General features: G+C 46.1%; 1 protein-coding gene across 1 annotated transcript; it reads right to left on the bottom strand.

The window, feature by feature from the left end:
* Positions 1–10,774: 10,774 nt before the first annotated feature.
* Positions 10,775–24,419, bottom strand: LSM11 (LSM11, U7 small nuclear RNA associated). The gene is made up of 4 exons (XM_063168930.1): positions 24,014–24,419; positions 19,966–20,105; positions 19,140–19,223; positions 10,775–17,639 (listed from the first exon to the last, which is right to left on the bottom strand). Exons 1-4 carry the CDS (start codon positions 24,417–24,419, stop codon positions 17,268–17,270), a joined length of 1,002 nt encoding a protein of 333 aa, XP_063025000.1. The 3' UTR covers positions 10,775–17,267.
* Between the last annotated feature and the right edge of the window lie 679 nt (positions 24,420–25,098).

Genomic DNA, 25,098 nt, shown 5'->3' with positions numbered 1-25,098 from the left:
TGTTGGGCTGCTTTTCCTTTCATTCCGTTTGACGTTTATGAGAGCATTTGGGAAAAAAAAATAATTATAATTTGGGCAAAGTAATTTTTATAAATAATTTAAAATTGTTTAATGACTTCTTATCTGAAGCCTTTCCTATCTGGCTCTACCGTTAGGAATTAAAAATGAAGCAGGCAAGATATCCTGACCCGCTCCAGCCTTGCTAATGCTCCATCTACAACATTTCTAATTAGGCAGAAATTCATGTACTTCAGCTAAGTGGTAATGAAAAGTGATTCATTTGCTGAATAAGAGATGAGAGTGAGTGTAATTAGCTGACTGCGGTTTTTAATCTTTCAACAATTCAATGTGTTTAAATTAGTTTCAAAGAATAGGAGCTTTCAAGTGTTGTTACATCAAAGTAATCAAGGCAGCCTTCAACGGCTGAGTAGGAGAGATGGCTGTGGTTCCTGTTCTGAAACCTTTACACTTATTTGGAATAATCATCTTCAAACCCTCTCATTGGAACAGATGGGAAGGCTCAGACTGGTTCAATGTATGCAGAATTGAGGTGGGAAGGACGGGTAGATGGGGCTGGGGAAAGCTAAACCTGGAGTCAGTGTTGTTTCCCTGTCATGCTGGAGGGTGCAGTGCCTCTCAATCCTCCTTTGGCATGAATAGGAGGAGTGTTTCTCATGTTGTCCTTCTGAGGTGGGGTTGGCCAGTGAAATAGCTCTGAATTGAAGGACCCACGTTCCTGTTCAGGTTGTTCACATCTCTTCAGATGAACCCTTGGTTTTGCTTCTAATTGATGTTGGTGATAACAAAGCAGATTTGTCGGGGGTTGGAGTGACTCCAGCAGAAAATGTGGTCCCTTTAGGTGGGTCTTTGTGGTCGTACCAGTTCCACCTCAGTCAAGGGTGCCCTGGCTCAGGGAACAGCTGTATGGGTGAGCTGATCTCTGCTCATCCCATGGGTCAATACCCTCCCTATGAAGCAGGGTGTGTATGGAGTGTGAGGAGCAGCTTTGTCAGCCAGCCAGGTCCTCTGCAGGTGGGTGAGAACAAAGTCCTTCACACCAAAACAAACATCAGAAAAGAAACTCTGGAAAGATTCCTTCAGAATGTGGGCCAGGTGCATCCCTGTGCATCTTTTCTGCAGTGATGAGAGCCTGCAAGTTTTCTCCCCAGCTCAAGAACATGGATCACAGGTAGCAGTGCTTGGTAGAATGTAGTTTACATCTTTATTTAAAGACTGAATATTAAATGGATATTTGCTTAAGACAATATTGAACTTGTGTAAGACAAATACCATAAAATGTTTCCATCTCTGCTATTTCAGGTATGAACCAAATAATATCTTTAAGCTAGAAATTACCTTTCCTGGTGAAAATGCCAATGAGCTACTGTGTGAATGGGGACAGATCTGCCAGTTATCAACTGCTGCATTATAGAATTCAAAGTCATGCTGCTGTGTTAGTACAACTGCTCTCTTCATTTTTGAAGCCAGGTCCAGCTGTACCTGTGATCTCTCCAGAAGAGTTTGGCTGGCTGGGTGTTGTATATCTGAATATAGAAACACAGAATTTAATGTATGGAATTACATTATTCTGTAAATTAACTGTGTGTTTGGTCCTGAGAGTTAAACTTTTAGGACCTCTGGATTCTGTAGCTTCTAAACTTTAAAAGAGTTAAATTAGAATGAGTGCAATCCTTAGTAAAGTTTGTCTCTACTTCAGAAGGGGAGAAAAGGGCATCAGAATTCAACTCCGTGTTTGGTTTTTTAATAGAATCATTAAAAAATGTATCTTGATGTGTAAAAAGGAGTTATAAATTCCAGCACAGGTGCAAGTTCAATGATAACTAGAGCATCCACCATGTTCTACAAAAGAAATTATATTCAAAACAGCTAAACAAGGGTATTTATAGCAGCATCTGTTTCAGCTCTATCTGTCAGCTAAGAACAGTGACACAGCTTAGGGGAGGTGGGGGAGGGATTTATCAATGAAGTGTTTACATAATGCAGGCAGGCATTGTATACTCAAGGTGATACCAGCTATAACAGGATAACAAATATCTAAAGACACTTTTATTCTCAGAGGCCTTTGCTCCAGGAGTCACTCTACAAAATTGCCTCCATGTTCCTCTGTGCTCGCCTGTAAACACACTCACAGCAGATGACATTTTATACTGCCATTGCTGCCTTCTGCTTAAGGCTTTTAATGCTGAGGGCACTTTTCATTTTAATTTTTTTCCTTCCTCACAAGTTTTATTCCAAGGTGTCACTGACTAGAATTTTTTCAGGTTTTCAGTTGTTTCAGAATTTCAACCTCTTCTTTCTCTCCCGGTGATGGAGTGCAGCTCCTTCTTGGGACAGAGTGGGGCTGTTGCTGTGAGCAGCTAGCCAGAAACCACAATCCCCAGGAACCTCTTTTGCCCAGATCCCATAGACTTGGAACTGAGTTCAATGTTTTAAACATTTCCATGGGCAAAGGGCTTCCTGCGGGTGGTGGTGATAGCCCTGCTCCTGGGAGCTGCTTTTAGAGCTTGGAGCAAAGAATTTGCAAAGACATCTCGGTGAGCTGGGTTAATGTTGTGAGACTCAGAAGGATGGTCCCTAGAATTTGTAGGTCAATCTCTACAGCTTGTTCAATGATCTGGTCACAGTTTTATCTAGCTGGGATGCCATGGAATTTTTCTTCTCCATGTAAAATGACCTTTTAAAAGCGACATGTGTCTAATTTTCATTTCTTATGTGCTTCTGCATCCACTATACACCTAAGGAATGATAAGAGGTACGAAAAAATCTGCAGAATGGGGAAAATTAATTAAAGTGCCTTTGCAAAACTCAGTGTATCCCTGGATTCTGCAGCTGAGGGTTCTTTACATGGAGTAATCCAGTCTCTATTTCTAGGTAAATCCTGCATTTGTACAACACAGTAAAGGTTCAGCTCGTGTGTGTTTTTAAAAATGTCTTTACTCCTCACAAATTTCCAGATTTTTTTTTTAATTGTGCCATAAGGTACTGGCTCAGTAATTAACTGGTTCTTTAATCGAGCTACAATTACTTTGTTTCATGAGAAGGGAAAAAAAAAGAATATATACCAAGACAGAGCTACTTTCGACATCTGGGAACCTCCTAACAGCTGGCTATCTAATGAATATGCATCTGCTTAAGAGGCTGTAGGCCATTAATAAACCAATAGATATAAAACAGAAACAATCTTTGTCAGCTTCAAATGAGATTGGATGCAATGTGCTGTGAAGTGTCACTGTCACATTGAATCCAGCCGGGGAGGGTAACGGCGGCTCCAGCACGGGCAGGGACAGGGCCGGGCCCGCCGAGCTCTGCGGGTGCTGCCACCACCTTTGGCCTCCTCATTCCTCCTGGTACCCGCGGGTTTGAGGCACTGGTGGCGGCCTTTTGTTTGCAGTTGTGTCTGTTTGGGTCTGACACAGGAGGATGTGGGGTTTGCCACACAAATGATTGGAGCGACGCAGGAATCGCTCACGTGAATAAACGACTGGGGAGAAGTTACAGGAATGTGATAAAAATGCACCGATTTGACTGAGACCTGGGGCTTTGTAAGGAGGCTCAGAACAGCCCCTGAGCTGTGTTGTACAACAGGATTGTTGTAGGGTGAAATAAATCCCCTCAAAACAGTGACAGTGACCTCATGTGACTGTACAGGTATCTCTGACCCCTCAAGAGTTGTATCTGTGCTTGTTCCAAGGTGGGAAGCTCATATGTTGTCCCGAGCTGTACCTGCATTTGGTACCTTACAGTTGTTCTGCACCTTTGTTTCCTGTGGCAGCTTCCATAAAATGTGAATTGGATTTATTCTGGGGGTCTCTATCCTTTCTGCACAGCCTGTGTTAGTGCAGTGGGTCCTTCCTTTTCTGGGATGGTCACCCCAGGCAGTGGCCACGCACAGCAGTTCAGGAATGGCACCTAGGTAGCATTTTCCTAAGAGAAAATCCATTATTGCAGCTCAAGCATCACTACTGGAACAGGGCACTGTCAGCTGGGCTGCAGGCACCCCTGGGATAGGGGCAGCATTTATTTTTGGGTTTGGGAACCTGGAATAACAGTGTGGTACCTCCCCTGGACTCTGCTTTAGAGCCAGACTTACACCGTGTATGTTTCAGTTCCCAGGAAACTCTATAAATTGGGATTTGGAGTAGTTCTCTGTGCAGCTCAGTTATAAAGAGCAGTCTTCAGTTTAGCGGAAATTCTACCACAAAGTTTTTTGCTCCCAGATTTACAGGTTTTTGTTACAAGAAAATGGAAGCAAGAGAAGTTAAAATGGGAAGATGAGTGCTCTGTAATTACTGCAGATCTTACTAGCAGCTTCTCAAGAGAGAAAATCTGCACTTTGTATCATCACATCAATATAATTTAAACCAAAATCTGTTAATAAGATTGACTTAATTCCTAGAACAGTGTTTGTCTTACCCTTAGTTTTAAGACAGTGTATTACTCAAAGTCCCTTTCAGAGCTGCAGCCACCCTGGTGACAAGTTTAACTTCTGAGCCTTGAAGTTTTACTTCAAGGCTTGGTGTAAAGGGGAGGAGTGAACCTCTGCAGTACAGCCAGCCTGGAATTTTCTCTCCTCACCTCCCTCCTGCACTGCCACAGCCCCTGGGCAGCAGGAAGGGCTGTGCACGGTGAGGGGAGCAGGTTGGCCAAGGGTGTTCCCTTTATTTCAAGGGGCAGCCGCCCACTGCCCTCCCCGGAGCTCTCCCTTTCAGCCCAGCGCTCTCAGATTGCCAGGGGTTTATCTTTTTTGAGGCAGACAAAAGAGCACGAGGCAAAGGAGGGCCGTCCTTTTAAGTGCTTTCACTTTTCAAGGTCATTTGTGGAGCTTTTATCAATCAGAAAGCTAAATCCATACAAAAAGCATCTATAATGAAGCAAGCATATCTCAAGCCTTATCCCTGCAGCTGAATACGAATTATCCAGGAAGGTGCCTCAGTGGCCATGTTCACCAAGTTCAGCATCTCTGTGAACATTTACAAAGTAAGCAGAGAAGCCACTACCATTGTGATATGGCATCTATCAATTTCTTGTCTTTTTTTCTGTAATTGATTTATTAATTACAGCATCTTAATGATCTATTTAAAATAAATAAACCATTTACACCATTTCAAAGGTATTTTGTGATGTTCAGCTGGTATTAAAATAGCACCAGCCTTATGTGCTTTTTCAGCAAGTGACCTAATTAGTTAATAAAGTAATTGAATATTAAAAAGGATGTTGCAAGTGATTAAAATTTAAGAGCCTTCAGAACATTATTAAAGCTATAAATCATACATCACTGTTTTAATTTGCATAGCTACAGAATTACTAATGGTCCCACATGCATAAGCTACTTGGCAATTAGTCTTTTAACAAACTGTTGGTGATACTATAAGGTTACCAAAATCTTTCCCCATCTTTGATTTGGAAACAAAATCCAGGATTGGAGAGCACTAAGGGTTAAATCCCTAAAAGCCGGGAAAATTGGTTCTTTCTGTTTTCTCCCTACCTGCCTCTGCTCCTTGTCCCTCCACCTTCTGACAGGAGAGTACATCCTCCCAAGTCCCCCTGAGGTGTGTAAAGGAATTGAGGAAGCGTCTCTCCACCTTGAGCTTCCTGACCTGGCCTCCAATTGATTTTCCAGCCCAGTCTGATGTGCATAAATTCCCCTACCTGGTGCTGGGCCATTTGCCACATTTCTCTCATATACACACAACAGTCACAGAGCCGCTTTCGTTCCCAGGAAGGTGGCTCTGGTCAGACAAAGGGAGCTGCTGACTGCCAGCAGTCATACCTGAGCCGTGTCCCAGGGACATTGCCTTTGGGATGTGGGTGAACCACACCAGGTGCTCGTCACCTTCCATTCTCTGTGCTGGGGCTTGCAGTACATGGGAAATCTCAAATATCTGCAAATGAAAAAGAGTTGGAAAAATGATGGGAGCTCCCTGCCCTGCCCCACGGGGCGGCCGTAGCGATGAGGGTCAGCTGCCCACGGCCCCTGGCCGAGGCCTCGGGCTGGCTGCAGGCAGGAGGAGAGACAGGATGACAGGTTTTAACTTAATTAGGCACAAACGGCACCGGCCGGGTGAGCTGCCCCGCTCTCCCCTCTCCCCAGCACTCAGCATCTCCGCGGCGGCGGCTCCCGGCCCCGGCAGTGACGGCCAGCAGAGCACGGTCCAGCGCGCAGGCAGAGCGCGGCTCTGTCTCTGCCTTCAGCACTCGCAGCCTGACAAGAGGCAAACGGTGCTGGGCAAAGAAATGACCCGGTGAGTGATGGAGCACAGCCCGGCACGGAGAGCTGCGGAGAGGGGAACAGCCGGAGCCCCGGCGGCGCCAGCTCCGCAGCCTCTCACCCGGAGCCCCAGGGTGCCAGCTCCGCAGCCTGTGCCCCGGAGCAGTCCCGCGGATCGGATCGCACTCCTGTCCTTGTCACCTCCCACCCGGGCTCCCCGGAATGGTTTCTGTGCTCCTGTTCCAGGGCCGGACTCGCAGCAAATGTGGGTGCCTAAGCAGTTGCTGATTTTCCCAGGGTCTTCATGGAATCACAGAATCATGGAACGCTTTGGGTTGGAAGGGACCTTAAATATCATCTAATACCAACCCTCCTGCCAACCAACCAACTTCACACCAGAGCAGATTCGTCAGAGTCCCATCCAGCCTGGCCTTGAACCCTTCCAGGGATGGGGCAGCCACAACTTCTCTGAGCAAGCTGTGCCAAGGCTTCAACACCCTCACAGCCAAGAATTTCCCTCTAATATCTAACCTCAATTTACTCTTTCAGCATGGAGCCATTCCCTTCTTGTCCTGTCACTGCATGCCCTTGTCCTCTCTCTCTTTGGGAGCTGGGATTTCAGCATCCCAGCCCATCACAGGGACTGGTACCTGTGTGGCTCTTGCTCCCCTCCTGCCCTCACACCCTGCCCAACTGGGTCACTGCAGGTGGCTGCCTGAGTAAGATGTACCTTCATCATGTAAGCCTCAAGTCTTTTTTTTTTTTTTTTAATAAATGGAGCAAAAAAAGGCTTTACAGAACCGCATTCACATGCGAAACAAAGACACTGTTTCACCCAGTCAGCAGAAGCCTTGGAGTAGTTTTGGCTATTAAAGGGCTACACTACCAGAAAGATTTCATTTCTGGGCAGCAAAAACTTTTCAGGAGTTTCCTTTGAAGCCTTTATTGAGGTCAGGGGCTGCAGCCTTTTGTAATCTCTCCGTGTCAGCCTACAGCAGTTTTGGGAAGCCCTTTTGCAGGATATTGTGACCAGCAGCAGCTCTTTGCTCATTAGTTTACTCTTGCTAATAGATGTGAGGCCAGGGTGGAGGATGCTCTTGGCAGTGATGCACACTGCTGCACTAACACTTGCCATGACTGCAATAGAGGGAGACAGAACCACCCTCTTTTAAGGGTCTTTTTAATTAAAACACCAAGCTGAGCAATGGGTGACTTCAGAGCATTTTGACCTAACAAGGACTGACAAGCACGTGGCTGCTTTTAAAATAAACTAATTAATAGCCACTATCTTATCAGTGTAAAACTGTCAGCACGGGAGGAGGGTGGGCAAACCCAGATGCAAAGCATTTGTAAATGAGGCTACACACACACACACACACACACACAAATGTTACTGCAGCCAGCAACACGCCAAGGAACACACTTTGAAACATCCACCTCCAAAGGCAAACAGGAGGGGCCTGGGGCTGATTCCAATTCACACCTCTGGGCTGATTTTAGGGAAAGTTACATCAACAATCTGTTTCTGTGCACCTTGACTCCACCACCAGTATCACTTCCATGCTGCAACATCACCTGCCAACCCTCACGACATAGGAAGGGAACCAGAGCCCACCGGGGGTGACACATCTGCCTTTGGACCAGCATACTCTGCCCAGCTGAGATATAAACTTTTTAAACACCTGGTTTTCAAAACACTACAAGCACAGGCAATTTCAGAAGCAAACACAGCTGGTGCCCCTCACCCAAACACACAGTCAGTAACTGTCCCACGTACACCAACTGCTCCTTATTCCATCTGGGATCCCTTCCCTGGGAGACACTCTTCCAAAAGAAGACAACTAAAAGCCATTTTCCTGCTCTCACATTTATGCTCTGGATGCAAGGAGGTCCTGCCAAGAGTATCCCCCACCCCTCTGTCCAGCTTCCCACTGCTCTCATTTCCAAGCCTCCAAGGCAACTGTAAGTTTTTCTCCTGATGTTTTTTTACCAGCTTTGGGACATTGCCTAACAGTTGCTCACTTTTCCCCAAAAGAATCAGCAAGGAGCCCTTGTTCCCCGCAGAGGAGTGCATGATCAGGAACGTTCTGCTTTCTGGTCCAGCTTGTCCCAGCTCACAGAACAGACCCTGGCTGACTCCAGCCCTGCAGCCCCAGCATCACTTTGAGCTCTTTCCTCTCAGCGTGGTGAGTATCCTGTTTGCCATCCTTCCTGCTGCTCTCTGCCATTAGCACGATAGCATCAGGTTTTCCACTTAAGCTCCCACATCCTTTTCCTGATCAACACGTTGTACAATTGTTCCATTGACCACGCTCTGATGGAAAAAACGTACCAAGCTTGGGCCTCGTCCCCCGGAGGGCAAGACAGCGAGGGGCTGGTTTCCTTCTTCCAGCCTGCTCTGGGGCATTTACACATAACTCTACCACAGCACCCATATTCTGAAACAACGGTATTTTATAGAATTTACTTCACTGCATCATTGTGTATAAATGATTTGTGATTTACGCCTGTAACTACGTGACAAAGTAAGGACACCCTCAGAGTGCTGCTTTACAGCCTGGGCAGCAGTGCCAGCAGACGCTATTTCCCGATGTGTTCCAGCAGACCCAGCACCAGCTCCTGCACTCCTCCCACAGCCAGTGTTTCCTCCTGCCACAGCCTCATCTCTGCTGGACAGATACAGGACTCCTCTGCTCCTACACACAGGAGTTCCCTGGCAGAGCTGTGCTGTCACTCCTGCTTGGCCTGGCAGTGGTTTTGGTTTCCTCCACCAAGTGCTGCCTCCCTGCAACGTCTTCAGATTTGTGTCTGCACATTCCCTGTGATGTTTTGCCCATCATGGAGTTCCCTTTGACCAGAAGTTAACTTGCAGAGATGCACCTAAGCCAATGCACAGGGACTAAGCTTGGAGCAGTGCATGCCATCAGCCCCTGTTGTCAGCCGTGAGCTGGAGGTGAGGGCTGCCCAGGGAGGTGCCACTGTCCCTGGAGCTCTTCAAGGAATGATGGATGTGGCACTCCATGCTCTAGTCTAGCTGACAAGGTGGGGATCAGCCACAGACTGGGCTCGATTATCCTGGAGGTCTTTTCCAGCCTCAGTAATTCTGTGACTGTGTGAGGACTCTGTCCCAGTGACTCCAGGGCTGTTTTAAGGGGGTAACTTCGGCCTGTTGCGAAGGGAGAGATGATGCTGAGCAAATACTGCTCACAAGGCAGGGAGAGGCAGCGCCCGGGGCCTGACCTGGGCCGTGCGAAGCATGGGGAGCACAGACACAGACAGACACATTCAGGCACACACGGACACAGACAGACACACTCAGGCACACACGGACACACTCAGGCACACACGGACACACTCAGGCACACTCGGTTCCTCCAGGAGCGGCTCCCGGGGCGGTGTTTGCGGCCCCGCTACCCCGAGCTCTCCCCTCCGCCCCCTCAGTCCCCTCACGGCCGCCGCGGGGTTTCCCTGCCCGCTGCTGCCCCCTGGCGGGGCGCGGGCCCGGCGGCGCCGCGGCGGCTCCAGGCCGGGATCGGGAGAGTGACCGGGAAGGGCCCGGCCCGTTCCCGCAGCCCCGCACGGCCGGGGGTACCTCCGGTGAGCCCGACTCTCCCGTTTTTCCCGGCGGGAGCACCAGCGGATTCCTGCTCGGTAGAGCACGCCTGGCGCTTCCGTGGCTGCGCTGCCCGGACATAGGGAGAGGCCCTGGCTGAGAGTCCCAGCGGAATAAAGAGAAGCCTGAAGGGCTGTAGCACACAGGGGAGTGTTTGGACAAACTTTCTGGAGCATTTAGTGCCCATGGAAGGGACAATTCTAGAGCCCTGAAAATCTCCCGGGCACCCCTCCAGGCTGGGATGGGGTTCCTGGGATCAGGTCCCTGCACAGAAAGGGAGCACCTGTTGATCCCACAGTTCCCAGGTTGCAATGGGAATTACTCCTTCTAGCCAAGGGCAAGGACACCTTCCACATCCCAGGTTGGTCAAGCCCCATCCAGCCTGGCCCTTAGACACTCCCAGGGATGGGGCAGCCACAGCTGCTCTGGACAACCTGTGACAGGGCCTTACCACCCTCACAAGGATGAATTTCTCCCTAAAAAAACATTTCTGATCCAAATGTATCAGCATCACTTACCATGGAAGTCACTGGCTATGCACACTCTGGAGCAGATGCTGGGATGCTGGCTCTGGACCTCCCCAGTTCCTGGAAAACATCTGCTAGCACTGTGGAACACACACACTAAGGTAACAGACCTTTGAGTGATCAGGCCACTGGGTGGTTACAATTATCAACATGAAGTTCACTTCCCTCCTGCATCTCTAAAAAACAAGTATCATGGTATTGTTACTCTGTAGATTAATACCCTTTTGAACACACAAATGACAGGTTTGTCCCCAGTTATGTGACTAGGGAGCAGTGCTGTATTCACACCTGGGGGTCTCCACCCCCAGCATTTTTCCTAACCAGGCAGTCCCAGCTCCTTCACTAACACAATACACATCACTGTATCGGTAGAGCACAAAAAAAATCATGCTTTGAGGCAAACTGTTACATGGATATATTTATTGCATCGCAGTCTTAGCAATTTTAAATATAAACATTTACATCTGGAAAGCAGAATATTGCAAATTCAGTATTATCCAATATGTTCATAGCAGCATCAGCTTCCTAAGAAATAAAAGGTTTAGGAAGACAGAGAAGGAATTACCAACAAGTTACACCCTCATTTATCACCATCTGACCCAAACATGGAACTGCAGCTGTGAAACAGATATTGAAGTCACCAAATGTGACCTTGAAGACGTCAGTGATTTCAAGACTGAAGAGTGTTTTTGTACCTGATTCCCCACATGGTTTTCGTGTGCCAAGGTGAGGTTAACTAACAGTCACGAGCCTGGAGAGGGCAGAGGGTTGATGTATCTGCATTACCTGACAGAGAGAGTTTGGATAACAACACTTGGCACTTGTATAGCATTTACCACTTCCCCAGCTCCTCGAAAGACAGGCAAGGAGAGCTCTTGGATGTGCTACAGCTGTGGAGCATCAGGGAGAGGGATGGAAGCGACTTGCCAAGGCCATTCAGTGAGCAAGAGGCAGTGAAGAGAGTGGAATTTGTCAGCCCCTGACTTCCAATTCCACATCAGTCTGGTGGCTCATGCTGCTCCTCTGTGGCTCCCTAAGGAAGTTTTACAGGTGACTCATTGGAAAGAGGTCAACCCATCTGTTCCCCTTGTAATGCCCATTTTAGTTTTAGAGAAACCAAACATTTCTCTCATCTCATCCTCTCAGAATAATAAAGACACCTTGGCACAGCTGCACTTTGCTCTGAAGCAGTGGAAATCAGAAGCAATCACTATAGGAGCAGCTTTCATTTCTTTCCTGAGGGAGAGCACTGATCTTTTGAGAGGAAAAAGGATGGATATGTTTTCACACAAACTGATCAAACTACTTTTCATTCTAAACGAATACAAGACTGACTGGAAGTCTCAGGTGTACTAATTTTTTTTCAACAAAGTCATCCAGGTGTACACCAGAAAGCTAGAAGTTAATAAGATAGTTATCCAGGAACATCAGGAGGCATTTTCCTTCCCTGACAGGCCTACATTCCACCAGCTAAGAGCAAGAGCACTTACAGTGACATCTGAAAGGACTTGTAAACACCAGGAGACAAGCATCTCTGCTATTTCCCCATTAGAATAGTCCTTTCTCCTGCACCCCAGGAAGCCAAGGAAAACCAAGCCTTCTCCATCTCCACCTCAAAAGGGCAAATTTGCTTAGTTCCTTCTTCTGTTGAGTTTCCTCTGCAAAATGTTAAGAGGCAGGATCAAACATGTCAGTCATTGGGGCTGGAGCCTGGCAGAGATTCCAGGGGCAGTTCAGGTGCTGTGAAAGGCTCACAGCATAAGGGAGGCTGCACTCAAGAGCTGGCTCAGCATCCTCCCCTTCATCTACAGAGCTCAACTGCCCAGTGCTGGCAGGATTGTGCCCAGGGCACAGGTTAGAAAGCCCCTTCCCATGTCAAGGAGTTACCACCACCTGAGTCATTCCTCTCCCCTCCTCTTTGCCTAATATCCCACCTAACACTACTCTCTGTCAGTGTGAAGCCATTCCCCCTTGTCCTGGCACTCCAGGCCCTTGTCAAGAGTCTCTCTCCATCTTTCTCATAAGCTCCTTTCAGGTACTCAAAGGCTGCAATTAGGTCACCCCAAAGCTTCCTTTCTCCAGGCTGAACAATCCCAACTCTCTCAGCCTTTCCTGGTTTGCAATACTAATTACAATCACAATTTCACAAATTCTGTACTAACTTACTTTTCCAATATTACTTCTAATCAGCAGCAGCCTGTCCTAATGTTCTAACAGACTGCCTTAGGATCGCCATTAGCACAAACTTGAATTTCTTAAGCCAACATCAAGAAGCGAAAGCACGAACTGAAGTAGTTCTGGGCTGCAGATGCTGCAGACCTCAGCATTCATATTTTACACTTGGCAGTGCAGGCAGGACAGAAAACATCCTCATATTAATTGGCAGTATTTGGAGTGAGGCTCTGAGGCAGACACTGGCATATACCTGAGCAGCTTCTCAGGCAAGAGCTGTCCTGGCTGAGGGAATCACTGCATCACCTCTGAAAAGCTGCAGCACTCTGCCTTCCAGTTTTATCCAGAGGCAGAGCTTGCAGTGTAAGTTGGTGCTTATAACTCTCATCTGTTTAATCAAAGATAGAAAGTTTACCTGGAGATAAACATCCCCATAAACTCAGTGTTTTCAGTCTGCTGTCCCAGCTCCATTTACCTTCAAGATTCTGGATCAAATAGTTTACACCTGTCTCACTTAGGTCAGTGCCAGTAAGAAACAGAAAGGCTGAGTGTGGGCAGAATATTGGACAGAATGTCAAATTCAATAAAAATTATACATCTTTTTACTCTGCCTCTTTTTATCCTGCACACCTCTTCACCCAGTGATTCACAGGTGCAAGTGGGTGACTGCAACAACAAACTAGGAAAACCTAGCACTTTGTGGAGCAAAATAAGTAAAAAACTTTTTTTTTTTTAAAGTTTAAAAAAATCACTTTACTCCAAAAAGTAATATTATCCAAGATAAATAATTCTTCTGAGCAAATAATTCCAAAAATCTAAAGAGAACAGTATGAAAATGAAGAACAGCCAAAGGCTCTTTGAATTCAAAACTGGATGGGGTAAGATTCCTTAGGGAAGGGTAAAAACCAGTGGGCACTCAGGCCTGTTCCTGCTGGACACTGCCCTGCTAAGGGAATGCTGCAGAAGAAACAATGAATCCAAACACTGAAGGAGAAGAAGCAGATGGAAAACAGCACTCACTGATTAATTCAGTAATCACCTGCAGAGGACGTGCTAAGTACTTCACTCTAGGTCAGAAAAAACCCTTCCAGGCAATTAACAAGCTGGACCAGTCAGTTGAGAGAGGAACCAAACCTACACTTTTTTATGAGCTTTTTTCCCCCTTCGGCAGTACCTTTCTACAACCACAGCCTAAGGAGTGTTTGATAAAAATGAAACATCTGTGCAAAAACATTTCCTAAGAAATAATCCCAGAAATGAGAAATTATTTTAAAACTTCCTCAAATTATCCCAACGCTTCTTTGAAGTTATTGCAGAAAACTGCTCCCTGCAGTAACTGGGTACCTCACCCCAAACACACTTTAAGAACCATTACTGAGCACCAGGCTGAGCAAAGTCCCAGAAATACAGGACAGGGGGCACCTGTGGATCCTTTCTAGGGAGGTTTTCATATCTGCCCAAAGCTTTCTCACTCTCACGTTGCTCTGTTTCCTACTCTTCATTCCTTAGCACAAAGACTTTGGTGTGTTCATGCTCACAGCATCACTGCAGCAAGAGAGGAACGGCTGGGAGCAAAAAACTTTTTGAGCAAAAGATTTTATGTTGAGTTTGGAAAAGAAAAACCATAGAAAGAAACAATTTAAAAAAACACTGAAAACCCAAGCTCATTTGGTTCCAAAGGTTGTTTTCATTTTCTTCTTTTTTTAAACAGAAGAATACTGTTTAAATACTTCAGTGAGGTAGAAGATCCCATTTCAGAACATGACATTCAGTTTTATTTAAAGAGCAAAGTTATCTGAAGTACTGAACAAGCAAGTGACAACACACCTACAGGATCACTCGCTTCATCACAATCACGATGCTTGAAAGAGACAAAATCCATAAGACAAATTTTTAATAATGCATTTTAAAAATACACAATGCCAGAAAAAGTGGGAAAAGGAAGACATTTTGGAAGACCTGAAGTTGTAGAAGAGGAAGCAGCTTGGAAATAATGAGAAAGATGGACAGGAAAGTAGAATACAAATGAAGAACCAACAAATAATTCATTAAATCTAAATTGGAAGGGAGCAGTTCAACCAGCTTCACAGATGAGAGGAGGAACATTTTAAAAATGAGGAATGAGGTAGTACAAAAAAAGTAGATAAACTATAATCCTTAAGCAGGTTTGCTCACCAAGGTGATGATTCTGGAAGAACAGGTCAGGGATGATATAAAAATCAAGGCACAAACTTAAGTCTAAGCACCAGCACTTTTCATCAAATGTAAACAAAAACTTGTAGATGTGAAGCAACAAACATCTGAAAGGTTTCAGGGAAAAACTCATTATGAAAGGAAACATTGAGACTTCCAGCAGCAACTGAGAACTTGGAAAAGTGTCAATCAACAGGAAAGGCAGCACAGCCACAAACACATTCATGGTAGCTGTATCTTAGTTAATGCACAAGGCATAAACTAGGCAGACAAAGATTTAAAAATATGAGGTGAAGAAAAGCAAGAATTCAATGAGCTGTCACTGTATGTCAGCTTGAGGGTGATCTGACACCCTTTGGTCAAATACAAAAGAAAGAGGAGAGGTCAGAACCAGTGGCCTTTGGTACTAATAGAAAAGGCAGAGAGGAGTCATCCCAAGCAGCTGAAATAAGAACAAAGCTGTCAGAAAACAGAGAGGAAAATCCCCACAACCTTAAGGAAGTAAATATTCACTTGCAGGAAAAGCTGCTGGGAAGTCAGGAGCAGAGATAAGCACCTTGTTTCTAGCTTCACATGTTTCTAGCAATTTGTGAGGGTTCTGGTTGCTACGCAGAAAGCCAACCAGGAAAGGGTGCAGAAAGCCAGGACAACAAGAACAGTCTTTGTAAACCAGAGTTTAGAATGTCCTGAGGAGACAAAGTACTGACAGGAGAAAGGGGGAAAAAAAAAGAGGAAAAAAAGGGAAAAAACTGCTGAGCACATGAACACAAACATGAAAAGAAGGGAAACAAGAACCTCCATGAGAAGAATCTTTCCAGTGCCTAGTCTCAGTTCACAGAGGGATGGGATTACAGCAGTAAAGCAATGTTTCAGAAGAAGCTGCAGAGAGTATTTAATTTTTTTTCTTTTCTTTTTCTCCCTTGATGAAATTATTTTGCCTCAACAGTACTTTTTATTCTGTCCCAGGCTGAACTTGGCTTTGAGCTCAGTGGCTGAGCTCATCAAGCCCCATGTCATATGAAATGTTGACATAAGTTTCAAGCTCCCCCAGAGGCAAACAGCTGCTTCGTATGCCCAGAATGCCTGCAAAATGATTTCTGTGCTTCACCCAAACACCAGACATATCCCTAACGACCAAGCAAGCAGAATGCTGCATCTGCAGCAACAGAAATCCATATCACCCACAGTACAGCCACTCAATTTGAGAACTCAGGGTATCTATATGCAATGTCAGTCCTGCCACAAAGCAATTTCCCAACTTCAGCTTAAACACACAGAGCTGCTGCAAAGCACAAGGCAGTTGGGATGAATACAGAATAGCAGCATGAAATCTCCTTTGACAACAAAGGAACAGGCTACATAATGGAACAGCTTCATTTACCCTCAGATTTCTGCAGGTAGGTTTTTTGGGAAGCAGTTTATACCTGCTGAACCTTGGCCTCACCTGCAATAATACAACAGCCTTGCTAAAATGAAACACTGATGAGTTTGACTTCTATACTTCAAAACCTTTTCAGGCACATCTCCAAAGCTCAACTGGAATTAGATGATGCATCCTTCATATGGACAGGAAAGACCCATCAAGATTCCTGCTCCATGAGAACTGCTGGAGACACAGCAGCTCTGGTTTCAAGAGAGGGGGGAGCCTGAAAGGTGTTTAAATAGAGGACAGGTGTGCTCAGCACAAGCACACCTGAGAAAAACCCAATCTTTGCCAGCTTCACTATTACACTAAGTAGCAAGTGGGTGAAATATAAAAGGATAATTTTCCATCCTCACCCACAATAAACTCCAAACAGAGAGGTCTCTGAGTCAGCTACATCATCTGCTTGCTGCTGACACAGGGCCAAAGCACAACATCACAGAGAGCCTAAGCTTTGATACTGGAAACAACTTACAGTCCTGCCATCACCCACATTAAAAGAATACTTTACAATTAAGGGGTTTTCTATCACACAGAGCATTACAGAGCTAACTATGGCAAAGAGGCCAGTAGCCATCAGCAGGATGTGACTCCAATATTTTATGAACTATTTCAAAATGACTGTCAGAGTTATATCTGAAAAAGAGGACATCCATGTAACAGCAGCAGATAAACTGTTGGTTTCATTAGCAATTTCATCTTGATATTACTCAGAATGTGCAAAAGAGCATTTCTGATTTATTGCAGGTCCAGATCTTATCTTTAAATGTGTGCCACAAGTAGTTCCTGTAACAGAGTACACCAAAATTCTCTTACAACCCTCTCCATTTAGCTTCCTTTTAAGAAACAGAGGGATCTGTGCTTAACTCCCTCATATCACAGAAACAACTGTGTTGCTGACCTTCTCCTAAGACCCCCAACAGTGATCCAAGGAGGCTGCTTTGGCATCAAGCCCAGGATGCTCAGGTTACAATTCTTTCCCCTACCTTGACGTGGCAATGGGAAACCAGCCACGGTACCATCCTACTCAATGACAACTCTAAATAGCAATGGGAGCTGCAGCAGCAAGTCATGCTATCAAATAAATACTCTGCCAAAGGCTCAGCCAAGTCAATGTGCTAAATGGACAAGCAAGACATTCTCTCCTCGAATAAAGATCTGGTTTATGTGGCGTGTGAACACCTGCTGATAATCCACCCTGGGCCGCCTCCTCCTGCGGGGCTGGCTCCTGGCCCGGGCCCCCTCTGGCTGGGCAGTCCTGCTGCCCACATCAGCTTCACTTCTGTCACCTGGGGTCCTCTTCTCTGCAGCTCTGCCCGAGTGTTTCTGCCTCTCACGCTCCTCTTCTGCTCTCCCTCGTCCACATCCAGCCTTCAAAGTCAGTGTCTGAGAGTCATTTGTCAGGGCCAGCTCCTTTGAGACAGTCTTTGAGTCAGCTCCCTTCTTCCCCGAGGACTCCTGCAGCTTGAGTCTGTCAAACAGCTGCAAAAGGACAGTTGTATCTATGACCACGCTTGTAAAACAAGACAGGCCACTTGTTCCACACTTCTACATTGTATTTTCATGTACAATCCCAAAGCAGCTCACAAGACACAGTGACAAATCTCCACCAGCAATAAAGGCCATGTTTGCTTACCAAAGTCAAACAGTGACAGAAGATGAACGAGTCTCTTGCATGGTCATGACTGTCTAAATGTGAGCACCAAGGAATTTAATTTTGGGAGCAACACTGCTGTGTGGCAGCCTTTAACTTTGGTCAGGAGAAACAGAGATACCAAGTTGCTCCTATAGCTCACTTTTCCCCATGTTCTTTTAATGTTGTCTGACAGTTTTAGAGAGATTTCCATCCTTGTATCATGAATCCCTAAGATAAGGGGTCTCCATTAGCAGAATCTGCACACTGAAAAACGAAGGAATCTTTTGTGTTCACCAAAACAAACTAAAAGATGATGTGTGGGTATTCTGGGAGGTGAGCAGATCATAAACAACAGAAAAATAATAAAAGCTACAGCAGCAGACCCAAAGCACTGTATGAACTCATTAATCTAAAAACACATGGTGCTGAAACTGGAAAAGAAATTGCTTTTGCTCTGGCAGCAGACAAGCTTTTATGAAATAATGGCAAATGAGATTTTTGGTTAGCCTCTCTCTTCCCAGCAACAGGATGGAAAGCCAATGGCTGTGAGAGGGAGCTAAAGGAACAATGACAACTTGATTATTTTTAACTAATCTTCAAAAGAAGGAAGGGTGGGATCTACCAGAAAACAGATTTAAATGGCAGGAATTTGAAAGCAAACTCCTCACAATGAAACATTTTAAATGTTTTTGTGATGCTTCTCTGATGTTCAAAAGGCCTGGAGCTGTTGCCATTCAACGGGCACTGCCCTGTCATATTTTTTTCCCTTCATTGTTCAAAAGTTCATCTATCATCTCTTCAGTTGTCAACGTGGTAAACAACTCTATTTGCAGCTGGATCCTAGAGAGGGGAGAGCTTTGGAGATCTTGGGCTTCACAGTACCCACACTGGAAGCTCAAGTGACCAAAGAGCTGTGTTGTTCCTCTGGCTGCAGACAGACTGTGCCATGAGGAACATCAGTACCAGAGGGGTGCTCTGCCACATTCCCTGGCAAGACAAACATGGACCTGATCAGTCCATGGTGCAAAAAACACACAGAACAAATCCCACATCAAAACCCACAGAGTGAGCTTCTAGAGGTTCAGCATGCTACATTAAGCAGTGGCAACAATTCTGATCTGATTCTAAAGTGGAGCTTTAGGAACACTGAACTACCAAAGTACTTTCAGAAAGATCAGAAAACATTTTGGGGATTTTTTTGCTCAGTTCAAATTATTTTAGAGTCATCTGTAATAAAAGGAGGTAAAATATTTCAAATGAAAATATGGGTTCCAAATCAATCCTCCCTTTTTATGACTTTGAAAAATGAGATCCTAATAAGAAAGCAAACAGCAGATGTCACCTACTCGGGTCAGTGAGAGCTGAGGTTCTGCATAGAAGGCTTTGCCCATTACTGGTTTCCTGTAAGTCTCATCCACATCTGTCAGGGCCTAAAAAAGATAAAAGAAACTGAAAGATTGAAATTAAAATAAAACATGAAGCAGCTTTGGACAAGCTTTGTGTCAAAGCATTATGAAATTATGTTTTAAGAGAAAATCCGTCCCAGGAACAAGCTGTGCTTTGGAGCTGGTTTGTTAATCATCTAAATTGTACTAAGTATAAAAGCAGCAGCAAAGTTCATTCTGCATTATTTGCAAAATCTCTGTGATTCTTGCCTGCAAAATCCTTCCCTCCTCCCCACTCCCAAACTTTTCACACCTCCAGGCTCACGAATATTTAATAGCTGCTTTTCCATCTACTTTAAGATTTTCACAAGGTAGAAAACAGGGAAAAGCTTTTGTCACTGGCAGCTCAGTGATGTCAGTGAGAGAAAACACAGAAGCACCCACCACTATAGAAAGACTGGGTTTTGCAGAGAAAGAAAGCTCTGGAAGCTTCTGATACTCCTCATATTCCACCTCCTGTATTCTTATACAAAACTCTGAAGATTTTGGGAAACCTTCAAAGCTTCTCTCTCACCTAAAACCTCTCTAAGATGGTTGGGCACCTCCCAGATGTACCAGTCCAACACCAAGTACCACTTGTGCCTGAAACCCAGCACTTGGTACCAGAGCAAATTTTGTGAACCACAAAACCACCTTAACCTTCCCAATATGTCATTTGCTTAAAGCTGTTGCAAATTTCAAGTTTCCAATATAACAGTTACAAATGAAGGGCTGGAACAATAATTACCATATTCCAGAATTTGTCAAATGCAACCAAAAAGCCAGTGCAGACTCCACGAAGGCCCTTGAAAGTGCGGATGTGGACGTTGATTTTGACACCATCCCGGACACAGCGATGGAGCTCCCCCAGGGGGCTGCCTTCATGCACTAGGACAGAAAGAGAACATCACCAGTCTCCACCAAAATACACAGAATCACAGAACAGAACTGTAGAATGGCCTGAGTTGGAATGATTGATTAAAGATTATCTTCTTTCAACTCCCTCCCACAGGCAGAAACAGCTGCCACTAGACCAAGGTTGCTCAGAGCCCCATCCAGCCTGACCCTGAACACTTCCAGGCTTGGGGCAGCCACAGCTTCTCTGGACAATCTGTGCCAGGGCCTCAGCACTCCCACAGCCAGGAATTTCTCTCTAATATCTAATCTAAACCTACTTTTTTTCAGTTTGAAGCTACTCCCACTTTTCCTGTCACTATGTATTTTTGTAAACTCTCTTCATATCTATCTAAAAAACATGTAGAAATCCACTCTATGTACAAGTATGGCAGAGCTTGGCACAGCACTGGTGTTCACAACAATAGCAATGAAGAAGCCCCAAGCACTGCAGCACACTGTGGTTGCCATTACCAGACCACCAAAACTCTTCTTACAATGGGGAGAGCCAAGACCAGAAAATATGAAGGTTTTGCTTTACGTAGCCCACAGCCAAATCAGCCTCAGCTGAAAATCTTTTTGCTACATTTCAAAAACCTGCCAAGTAAAATCCAAACTGAAAATAAATAAAATCCCCCACCAGTTGAGAGGGAACAGAAAGCTCACAGGGGCAGAGTTAGTTCCACAGAAAAGACAAATGCCTGGTTAAGGCTACCTCAGTTTAGTTATGAGCTGTGAATAAAGAACTGTAGCAGATTTGTTCCTTTTCTTTACAGGGGGATTTCTGAAACAATGAATGACCAAAATCCTTCAGCTTACTAAACTGGACCAGTTGAAACTGATGAAAATGCATTGTTTCAGTTAAGATTTCAGCAGCCAGATGAACATCCTTCAAAGTCCTACAAGTCTCTGGCAAGGAAATAAAATTGCTCTAAGGAGCAGCCAGCTCCATGCTAGGGCCCAGGACAATAATGCTTTAACCAGAGCAAAAGTGAAGGAATCCAGTAAAACTTCAGGAATTCAGTAAAATAAGCTTGCCTGGCTCACACAGGCCTTGTCTTCACACCAGAAATCTTTGCAAGTGTAACATATCTAGAGGGGTAGATATTATTTACAACTTCCACCCATGTCCTGGTACCCACGTGCCGTACAATTCCTACTAAGAGTCAGGAAAAAGACTTGGTCTAAAATCTCACATGGTTCTGCACATTAATAAAACATGTGAGCCAGAGATGACCTCTCACCTTGTGCTTTAGGGACTGTACCCTCAAGGTTTGATTTGCACACCAGAAATTGCTTCCTGTGAGTGTAAAGTGACTGTGTAAAACAGCTGATCTGCAGGACTGGGCTGCAGGGTAATTCATGGCCACAGCAGGGAAATCTAAATCAGTTTCCTCTGAATTAACCTAATCACATTTATTTTTTGAGATCCATTGTGTTCTTGCCAGCCCTCTCCAGCTGGATAACTGCAGGAAATTGGTTTCACACAGAGCATAAGCTGGCTCAGCACCTCCCAGCCTTGCTTAGGGGGTCTTTCCATGGGCCTGTGTGTCTCCTTCAGCTGAACTGATAACAAACATGTTGTAGATTGACAGATCCATCACAGGAACCACAGATGACACCATCATGGCATCAAATTAATGCTTCCAATCAGAAAACAGTATTTTTTCTAACCAACCTGAGAACTTACATAACAATTTAAAATCCAGACTTATTTTTAGATTTTAAGTACCAATATTCCATTTTAAGTAGGAACTCTATCTACACCTAACCCTTATTTTCAACTTATTTTCAACTATGCCTCTGTCTCTCATGACCCAGGAAAACACTACAGAGCTCCACCAAATCTACACTCTTCCCACTTTTCCTTCTGTGTAAGATTCTGGCTCCTCCATGGCGAACTTCCAGCTTCATCTGATCAAAAGGGCAGAACACATCATCCAAAAATCCTTCAACAACCTGACATTCTCAGCAAAAATAAAATAAAACCAGCAAAGCAAGGCATTTATTTTTGGAACACACCTCCTCTGCAAGCACTGTGAGCCATAATGAGCAGGATCTGCACACAGCTAAATCTGCCTGTGCCTTCTCTGTTGTTAGAGAAATGAACAATGTTTCAACAGACAGGGAAAAAAGTTACCAAAGGATGGTTCTCAAAATCCAACCCTTACCTGGATAAAATAAGCACATGCTTAATAGCAGGACTCTGAAAAATGAGTCCAAAACTACTATGAACAGAGGGCAAGCATCCCAAATGGGTGAAAATAAAGATTTAAACTCTGGTTAAGTTCAAGTCCTTGTCCTCAAAGGAGACTCTATTAAGAGGCAAGATTAGAAAAACCACAAGAGAAAAGTTGAAATAACTCAAAACACATCAAACACCTTTCCACCTGCCCTGCACATGAATTGTCTGCCCCTTGGTAAATGCAAAGTGATGACAAATAACTCCTCCTGAACTGATCCACACAGGCCAAGTTCCAAACACCTGTGGTGCAGACATCCCCCAGTTACAAGGAAAGCACACAACTTTGGCTATAAATCACTCATAAAACACTCCAGGCTGCTGAATAGCACTTTCTGTATCAGTTGTGCCAGACTTCTTTGAAGTCCAGACATGGATGTGTGGATATTAAGTATGTGTTCTTAATTGTTCTTAATTTTCACAGTGTTTTTTTTTTCCTCAATTTTCATCACCAGTGCAAACTGAGATATTTTTAATTAAGATCTGAAATCAACATTTAAGGTCAGTTTTCTGGAAATCCTGGCTAACAGAAGCTCTGCATTTGTGCAGAACACTAAGTGTGATACTTAAGAGCATGCAGCACCTATAGCAATGAACACATTGTGTTTTAGTGTCTGAGCAAGAAAAAGGTTTTGCCTTGGGCATACAGAATCAAACATTTTGGGCTTTGCCTTTTTAGAAAAAAAAAATTAAGGTGATGGTGCAAAGATAATCTGATTCCAAAATGAACCCCAGTATTTTTAATTAAGTGCACTAAAGTTACATCTCACCTGACAGCAATGCCATTTGATTCTTGGTGCGGGGGCACAAGTATCACCTCTTCATATTTAGGGGATGTTTACCCTGACTGCTCACAGAACATTTTTACAAGAAATAAGTATCATCATCACAGCTGATGAATTTAAATTTACATCACAGCTGTCTCTCACCTCAATCCACTGCTCTGCCACCCTGTTATCAGAAATGCCAGTATTTCTGCCTGCAGGATGTTTGGTTAGCAACCAAGAAACAGCAGTGTGTTACAGACTTTGCCTGTGGTTATGGTTTAACTACACCCTGGACTGGCACAAACATGGTTTAAAATAGTATTTTTGAGAATATAGCAGGGTCTCATCCTTTTTCTCCTTAAAACCAAGAGGATGCAAGTAATTCACCCATTAACAGAGCAGAACATGACCACAACAAAGTCAGTGTCATCTCTGCGTGAGTAGCTCTGTGAAAAGCTGTTCCTCATTCCTGCACACCATTTCAGAGATCACAGAATGGTCTCGGTTGGGAAAAACCAAAAAGCCCATCTTGTTCCAATCCCTCTGCCACCTGCAGGGACACCTTCCACTATCCCAGGCTGCTCCAAGCCCCATCCAAACCGGCCTTGGACACTTCCAGGGATGGAGCAGTCACAGCTTCTCTGAGCAACCTGTGCCAGTGCCTCTGCACCCCAGGGTTATTTCCCATCAAACCAAATCATTCACCACCCACACCCCACTGTCACCCAACCGCTTCCGCCAGCCATCGCTCCCTCCTCGCCCCCAAACTCCACCGCAACTCCGCGCCGGCCCAGCCCAGCCCAGCATACCCCCGGCCCTCACACCCTCCGCCCTCCCTCAGCCCCGGCTCCCTGCGACCGCCCCGCCCGGGGCCGCGCTGCCCGCGCCCTTACGGGGCATCCTGGTGAGGACATTGCGCGGTGCCCGCCGCCGCCGCCTCGTCGTTCCGCCTTCCTCCTGCTCGGGGTCCGCGTTCACCATGAGGCTGCGGAGGCGCTGGATGCGCTCGGGGTCGGGGGCGGGCGGGCCCCGGCGGGACGCGCGGGCGGCGGTGGCAGCGCGGCTGGCGGGGGCCCCGCGGCGGCCGTGCGGGCGGCGCAGGCCGCGCTGGAAGCTCTCGTACTCGGCGAGGTTGTTGAAGCAGGGCGCGGCGGGGAAGGGCAGCGGCGTGCGCGGCGAGTAGAGCGCCAGCAGCGGGTCGAAACGGCTGGAGCTCACATCCAGGCGGCCGGGGCTGGGCGAGCGGCGGCGGGGGCCCCGCGGCTCCGCGCTCGCCGCGCCCGCCTCGTCCTCCTCCATGCCGGGCTGCGGCCGGCCGCGCCGCCCAGCGCCGCCGCCAGGGGGCGCTGCCGCTCAACGCCCCGGGCCTGAGGGCGGAGCGGCCGCCATGGGCGGGAGGGAGCCGCGGGGAGCCGTGAGGGACCGCGGGAAGCACGGACACCTCCCTGCTGCATCCGGCACCGGAGAGCGTCCAGCAAAGGCTGCAATGATGGTGAAGGGTCTGGAGCATCTATCTTTTATAGGAGACATTGCGGGAGCTGGGCCTGCTTAGGGTTAAGACTCAAAGACTCAAAGGTGGGTATCAAAAGTATGGTGCCAAACTGTTCGCGGTGACAGGAAGAGGAGAAGTGCACACAAACTAAAACACAATAAATTTCACCTCAAAATGAGGAGGAACTTCTTTATGTTGAGGGTGGCAGAGCACTGGAACAGCTGCCTGGGCGTGGAGTTTCCCTCTCTGGAGGCATCCCAGACCCACATGAACACGTTCCTGGATAACCTGTCCAGGTGTCCCTGCCCTGGCAGGGTGGTTGGGCTGGATGATCTCCAGAAGTCACCTCCAACCCTGACAAATCTGTGATTATTTGCAGTTACCTCCCACTGGTGCAACCCTCCCCCTGCAGCCCACTCTGGGGACCAAACCCCCCTGGCCCAAACCCCCCATGAAATCCACCTGGGCAACGGGCGATTGCAATGT

The sequence above is a fragment of the Melospiza melodia genome, chromosome 14 (assembly GCF_035770615.1).
Source record: "Melospiza melodia melodia isolate bMelMel2 chromosome 14, bMelMel2.pri, whole genome shotgun sequence".
Lineage (NCBI taxonomy): Eukaryota > Metazoa > Chordata > Aves > Passeriformes > Passerellidae > Melospiza > Melospiza melodia.
This window is presented reverse-complemented; position numbering and strand designations above follow the sequence as displayed.